The 6,087-nt window shown below is 55.1% G+C and overlaps 1 protein-coding gene across 1 annotated transcript; it reads right to left on the reverse strand.

Annotated features, from left to right (window-relative positions):
- Positions 1-11: 11 nt before the first annotated feature.
- On the reverse strand, positions 12-5,368 carry GCHFR (GTP cyclohydrolase I feedback regulator). Its single transcript, XM_021555987.1, has 3 exons — positions 5,278-5,368; positions 4,040-4,134; positions 12-826 (listed from the first exon to the last, which is right to left on the reverse strand). Exons 1-3 carry the CDS (start codon positions 5,311-5,313, stop codon positions 703-705), a joined length of 255 nt encoding a protein of 84 aa, XP_021411662.1. The 5' UTR covers positions 5,314-5,368; the 3' UTR covers positions 12-702.
- Positions 5,369-6,087: the final 719 nt, after the last annotated feature.

The following is a 6,087-nucleotide window of genomic DNA, read 5'->3' on the forward strand; positions in this document are numbered from 1 at the left end:
AAGGACATTGGTCTCTTTGGAGCAATATTTTATTGGTGTTATCCCCACAGCAGAATCCATGCACAATCCCAAACATGTGGGATTAGAGCCCACACCTGGAATAGTCACACAACAACACTTTCTGTTATTTTGGGAATCCCGTGTTAGGCTTGGATGGCAGTCTGGGATCTGGTGGTGCTGCTGAGCTGGAAACAGGCCTTGCTGCTAAGGGAAGGGATTCTCGGAGCCCTGGGAGTAGATTTAGTGGTTCCCTCTTGGATTTCAGGAATGAGATGGGATGGTGTCCATGCTTGCTGTCCCTCCCTAAACCTCTGGCCCAGGAGAAGGCACAAAGCTCTCCCTGGCAGCCTGGGGAGGAGGCAAACAGGCCTGTTACTGAGCTTCCTCCAGGACATGCTGAACACATGATTAAAATGTAAAAAGCTGGAATTTGCCAGACTGCCATCCCGCTGAAGGCAGAGCTGGAGCCATCTGTTCCCTCTGCCTGATTCTGAGCATATCTTCCTCCCCCTGCTCTTGGGAAACACGACAGGGATGGCAAAATTCCACCGGGTCCAGCTCTGCCTCTGTGCCGTTCCTCCCCTCACCCCGAGTGCCTGGAGTCTGGGACAGAAAGGAATTAAGGGGGGGAAATTTGCTGCCAGTCCTGTAAGATGATCTCCAGCAGGATGTTGTCCGGGTGGAAGGCAGGATTCTCCCTGGCTATTCCCTGTGGAGGCACCAGACCAGGGTCTGGCCCACGCCGGTCATGCTGACCACCCGGTAGCCGAGGCTCTCCAGCTTGTCCAGGACCATGCGTGGAGCGTCGTTCACATAGTACTCACAGCTGCACCCAGGAAAGATGGGAATAAGGTGAGCTGGGGGAGGAGGAGATGGGAATTTCCTGGTGGAAGTGAGCCTGCCTCACTCCTGCTCCCTCTAAGACCAGTGGCCACACCTGGCACGGGCGTGTGTGACACAGAGCCTTGGTTAACCCTGGGGGAAGGCACAGCCTGAGGTGCCAAACCACAGGAATCCTGTCCAGGAGGGAAGGATCAGGTTGAATGGGAATGTGGCTCAGGGGCTGGTGTCCAGAGCCGCATGCTGCTGGGTAACTGGGCTGACACTGCAGCAGAGGGTTCACAGGTTAACACAGTGAGCATGTTTTTAGCCTGCCTGGGAATTGATGGAGGAGGAAAGGAATGAGTCAGGTGTTTCTAAGGAATGAAATCCCAGTGTTCTGTTTATGTCAGACTATGTCTGTGAGATGGGCGAGTTTGAGAGACTGTTAGAATTTGGGGATTGGAACAAAGTGATGTTTTCAGGCAGGTGGGAAAGCCAGTAGTCATCCATCCTGCATGGAGCTGCCAGGCGAGGTGGAGCCCAGGCTCCTCTGTTCCAGCAGTGCCTGGGAGCTGGTACTGGGATCCTTGTCCAGCTCTGATTCCCTATTGGTTTATGCTGGCTCTATGCATGGATAGCTGTCCCACATTCCTACCCCTCGATCCCAGAAGCTCCAGGCCTGTGACACTGCTCCCAGTGAAGGAACCAGGCACAGACTAGGCTGAATTGGCTGGGAACAGCCAAGCTGAGCTGGCCAGTGGGACCTTTGGATGTGCCAGCCTCTCCTTTGACATGACTTCTGGGACAAGGCCCAGAGCAGCTCAGCTGTAGCTGACTCGCAGTGCCGGATAAGCAGATAATGATGGGCTGCAGGATCACTGGGGATCCTGTTTGGGCACCTGAAGCTGAACAAAGCTTCTGCTTTTCCTACTACTAATGATAAAAAAATCCAAAAGCCTTTCCAAAGCTTCTCCTGCTTGGATTTCAGATCCATACTGGAGCTGGGAGTGCTTTAAAGCACGAAATAACCTGAGATGTGAAAGATTTTCCAGTTTCTCAAGACTGTACTTGGCTGTAATTATAGATGTGGTGTAAAGATAATGTGCATTATTATAAGTGTCTTTGAAGTCTGTTCCTTCTCCAGGAGGGTTGCCACATACCCTTCAGATTCACAGTGGGACCTGGTAAATATTATTCCCACTATTCAGTGGTAGTTGCAGAGGCAGGGATTTGTAGAAACCTAAAAAACAGAGTAGCTGAGCTAAAAGCAGGAGGCAAGAGTTCCCAGGGTTTTATCCCAGCTGTGTGTTGAAGGAAATGAAGATTGCACACAGTGGGTATCAGATCTGCTGCCGTCTCCCTGTGCATCCAGTAGGGATGGAGGGGCTGGGATACCTGCAAAGCCTTTTCTTCCAGGTAAACCCCACCCCTTGCCCCACCTGGCTGCCCCAAGGGCTGTGACCCCGAGTGAGAGGGCAGGGACCACATCCCTGCTCCCCACACCTTGTGGGACTTAATGAGGGGCCGTGTGTCTGTGCAGAGCTGCGGAACAGGATCCGTGTGCTCCCTCATTACAGGGATTTCAGCTTCACCTCTAGATCCCAGCTTCCCAGCAGGTCTGTGCTGCTCAGGCTTTTCCTTCAGCCTCCCTACAAAGTCATGGCTAAAGTTCTAGGGCCCAAGGTGCTACGGAAAGGGGGTGTGCAGCATCCATAGCCAGGCTCTACTCGTGAAGGAATTGGGGATGGAAAATCCTGCTCGGCCACGGTGCATATCCTGGAGCTCCCAGCCGTGGTTGGGGTTCTGGAGGAGGCAGTCAGGCTCGTGGCTGTGGCTGTGCTCCGGGGGCTGCCAGCAGCCACATTCCAGCCAGGGGACTTGCCCCACTGCTCAGGCACACACGGGAGAACGTGCTGTGCCGCGGGGATGTGCCGCAGGGACACAGTGGAGTTCCCAGCTGTGACACAGGCCAAGGAGCAGGTGGGGCAAGAGGAGCTCAAAACGCTCCGGGACACGGGGAGAGGAGAAGGGTGGTGAATCCACCACGGGGATCCCACAGGAAGCTCGTATCCTTTCCCCAAAACAAGCAGAATGTGGTGCTTCTCTTCCTTACAGTGCTGGGGCAGGCACCACAGAGGTTTTATCCGTCTTTGCCTTTCTTTTCCACCTGAATCCCAGGGATCCTCGACCAAGTCTCTGAGAATCCAGTTCCTTCTTGGAGCCTGTTGTGTTTCCCTCTGTCTCCCATCCCGTTGCGTAACTCCGGGCTCCGCACGGCGGGTGGCAGCACGACTCCGGCGCTGCTCCAATCTCTGCCCCACCCACGGGTTTGGGAATAGCAGCACGGAGAAGGATCAGCCCGGCAAACCCCCCAGGAATGCAGCTGAGGGGGGGGGGGGGGGGGGGGGCTCTATACTTATATTTTATCTCCTTACTATTGACATTTCCCACCCCACTCAGATTTTTAATGCTGCAGCAGGCAAGAGTCCAGCTCTTGGTGTTGGCCGTGCTGGTGCTGAGTAGGATGGTTTTCCCAGCTCCATGGATGGAAGCTTGGGAACATTTGGGATTAGATGCACCTTCTGTTTGAATGCCTCATCTTTCTCCTCCTCCTCCTTTTCCTCCTTCTCCTACTCCACACCACGGCACATGGGACACGGCAGGAATTAAGCTGCTCCTCTGTCAAGTTTTCTTGCATTTCAGGGTTTGTTTTGCTCTGCCATTGTGGTTTTGGTCCCACCCCACCCCAGGGAAAACCAGAAAGTGCAATATCAAGTGAGAAAAAAAAAAGGAAAAAAAATGGGCCAAACCATGAGGAAGATGCTGGTCACCTCTCTGAGTGGCACTTGGCCAAAGGCTGGGGTCAAACTTGGCATGGTCAGAGGGGGGGACATGGAGGATGGGATGGACAGACAGGCTGCAGCTTGGAGGGATGGGATGGTAAGAACTGGGTGAGCACTCTGGTTTCTCAGCACCAAGAAAGGCACAGGTAGAGCAAGGCAGGGATGGCACTAAGAGAGGGAAAGAGGGGTCAGGTGCTAAAACAGGGTCAGAGCAAGGGAAAATAAAGAACCAAGTGAAGTATCAGGCAGCATTTCCTCATTAACAGGACACATGGGAGTCCTGGGATTAACTGTACAGCTGGAAGGTGCTGTGGGGAATTCCAGGAGTGAAAATGTTCTACATTCCTTGGGAAAATAATGAGAGAAGGACTTACAAGTTGTTCCCCAGCGTGGTCCTCTTTGTGGCCCCCAGGATACTCATCAGGTGGGGATCTGAGTGCTCGTCGCCCACCATGGTGGGCCCAGCCTCCTGTGGGAAGGCATGGAGCGGTGAGTGACACGTGGTGACATGGCCACCCCCTGTTCCCAGCTCAGCTCCAGTGAGAGCCCTTAAGGAAGGGAATTGCCATCAGCCCACCCTGGGAGGAGGGGCCCTCAGTCCTGGCCACTGCCTGGAAGGTGCAGCTGCTCACCTGGAAGGGTTCCAGCCTCAGCTCAATGCCAAGTTTCACGTTGGAAGTGTTTGCTTTGCCCCTTTGGGAACGAGCAGAGCTTCCAAAGTCTCTGAAGGGCAGACTGAGCCCTGCTGCTCCAGGCTGTTCCCTCCAGGGCCATAATCCATGTGTCCCTTCCTGTACCTCATCCACAATCACTCAGCTTGTATGATCCCAAATGGCGCTGCCAGCAGGTGCTTTGGTGCTGCAGCATCCCCACACATCCCCATCCCCAATCCACTGCTGCTTCCTTTGGGACATCTCCAGTGGCAGTAGCAGCAGTGTCCATCATAAGTCCCTCCCTTTGCTCATTTGCTGTTTTCACTGTCCCTACTTTCTGCCCCAAACCACAGCAGCAGATCCAGGCTTCTGGATTTTGGGAAAAGGGAAACCTCAGATAAACACACAGCTGTGAGTTCCTGGAGTCCTGCAGGATGTGGGTGCTGCCAATGCTGAGGATTAATGTTTGCTTTGTGGCTTTGTCTGATAGGGACAGCCAGCAATGCCACCAGTGCTCCTGGACACTGATCCCAGCCAGAGATCCCGACCACTGTCCGGCTCCTGTCTGCCCCAGCCGTGCCCACTCCCTTGGCCACCTTTTCTACCCTGGAATGGCTGTTTGGGGACGAGGGAAAACCAGCTATGAGGACAAGAGGACAAGAACCCTTTGGCGTTCTTTGGAGCTTGCCGCAAGTTTCCTAAGTGAGTCGCTGTTTGGGACAGGAGGCTTTGGGGGCAGCAGAGCCGGGATGGGGGCACCGGGGCCGCTGGGGTACAGCCTGGGCGTGCTGGGGTCCCCCAAGCCTGCATCACCCCCCGACCCCCCAGCAGCAGCAGGGCCAGCCCGTGCCGGCATCGCACCGGGGCACCGCGGGCTGAGCGGGTCTCACGGCTCGCCCCGGTCGGTCCCTGCTCGCCCCCCGAAATTCCCCACCCTCGGGGGTCCCGCCGGGACTCACCAGGCGGATTTGGGTGCTAATGAGCAGGTACGGCATCTCCGCTCCGCCGCTCCCGCCGCCGCTCGTGGGGGACCGTGCCCGGGGCCGCCCCCGGTCCCGCCCCGCCACCGCCGCCCCCGGCAGCGGCGGGGAAAAGGCTCCCGGGGGGCTCGGGGGGCTGGGGAGCGGGAGGCACCCGGGGGGCTCCGACGGATCCCTCGGGATCTCGGTGCTGCCCTCCTAACAAGGGATGGGCAAGAGGTGATGGAGCAGGAGGGGACAGAAGACGATGAGCAGGGAGGAGATGGACCAGGAGATGATGAGCAGGGAGAGGATGGACCAGGAGATGAGATGCAGGGACATGGAGGACAGGGAGATGATGAGCTGGGAGGCAATGAGTAAGGAGATGATGGATAAGGGAGACGAAGAAAACGGAAATTAATAGCAGGGAGATAAAGGAGCAGGAAATAACAGCAGGGAGGTGAGGACTGGGAGATGGTGGAGCCAGGCAGGTGGGCCCTGCAGAGCATTCCCACTCCCACCCTGCAGTCTGACCAAACATTCCCCTGAAGCAGAATGTTCAGCATTACCAACATTTTTTGGGGAAAAACCTGTTTTTCTACTTGCTGTTGAGTTATTATCTGAGAACATGGGGGATTTAAATCCTTTCATAATTGGAGAAGTTCCATTTCCCGAGACCGGGACAGGCAGAGGTGCTGCATATCCATTATTATTGATGTGTTATTAATTATTAATTGTTGTTGTTGTTACAATTACTGCTTTTGTTGTTATCGTTGGCATTGTCATTGACCCATTGGTTTGGTTTGGTGA

This window comes from Lonchura striata, chromosome 6 (genome assembly GCF_046129695.1).
Source record: "Lonchura striata isolate bLonStr1 chromosome 6, bLonStr1.mat, whole genome shotgun sequence".
NCBI lineage: Eukaryota > Metazoa > Chordata > Aves > Passeriformes > Estrildidae > Lonchura > Lonchura striata.

Bases quoted from the DNA above. Each gene is read 5' to 3' on its own strand.
- GCHFR (XM_021555987.1), bottom strand. From the start codon at position 5,313: ATGCCGTACCTGCTCATTAGCACCCAAATCCGCCTG. The intron at 4,135-5,277 runs GTGAGTCCCGGC...GCCTTCCCACAG, and splicing joins TTAGCACCCAAATCCGCCTG to GAGGCTGGGCCCACCATGGT. The intron at 827-4,039 runs GTAAGTCCTTCT...TCCTGGGTGCAG, and splicing joins ACCACGCTGGGGAACAACTT to CTGTGAGTACTATGTGAACG.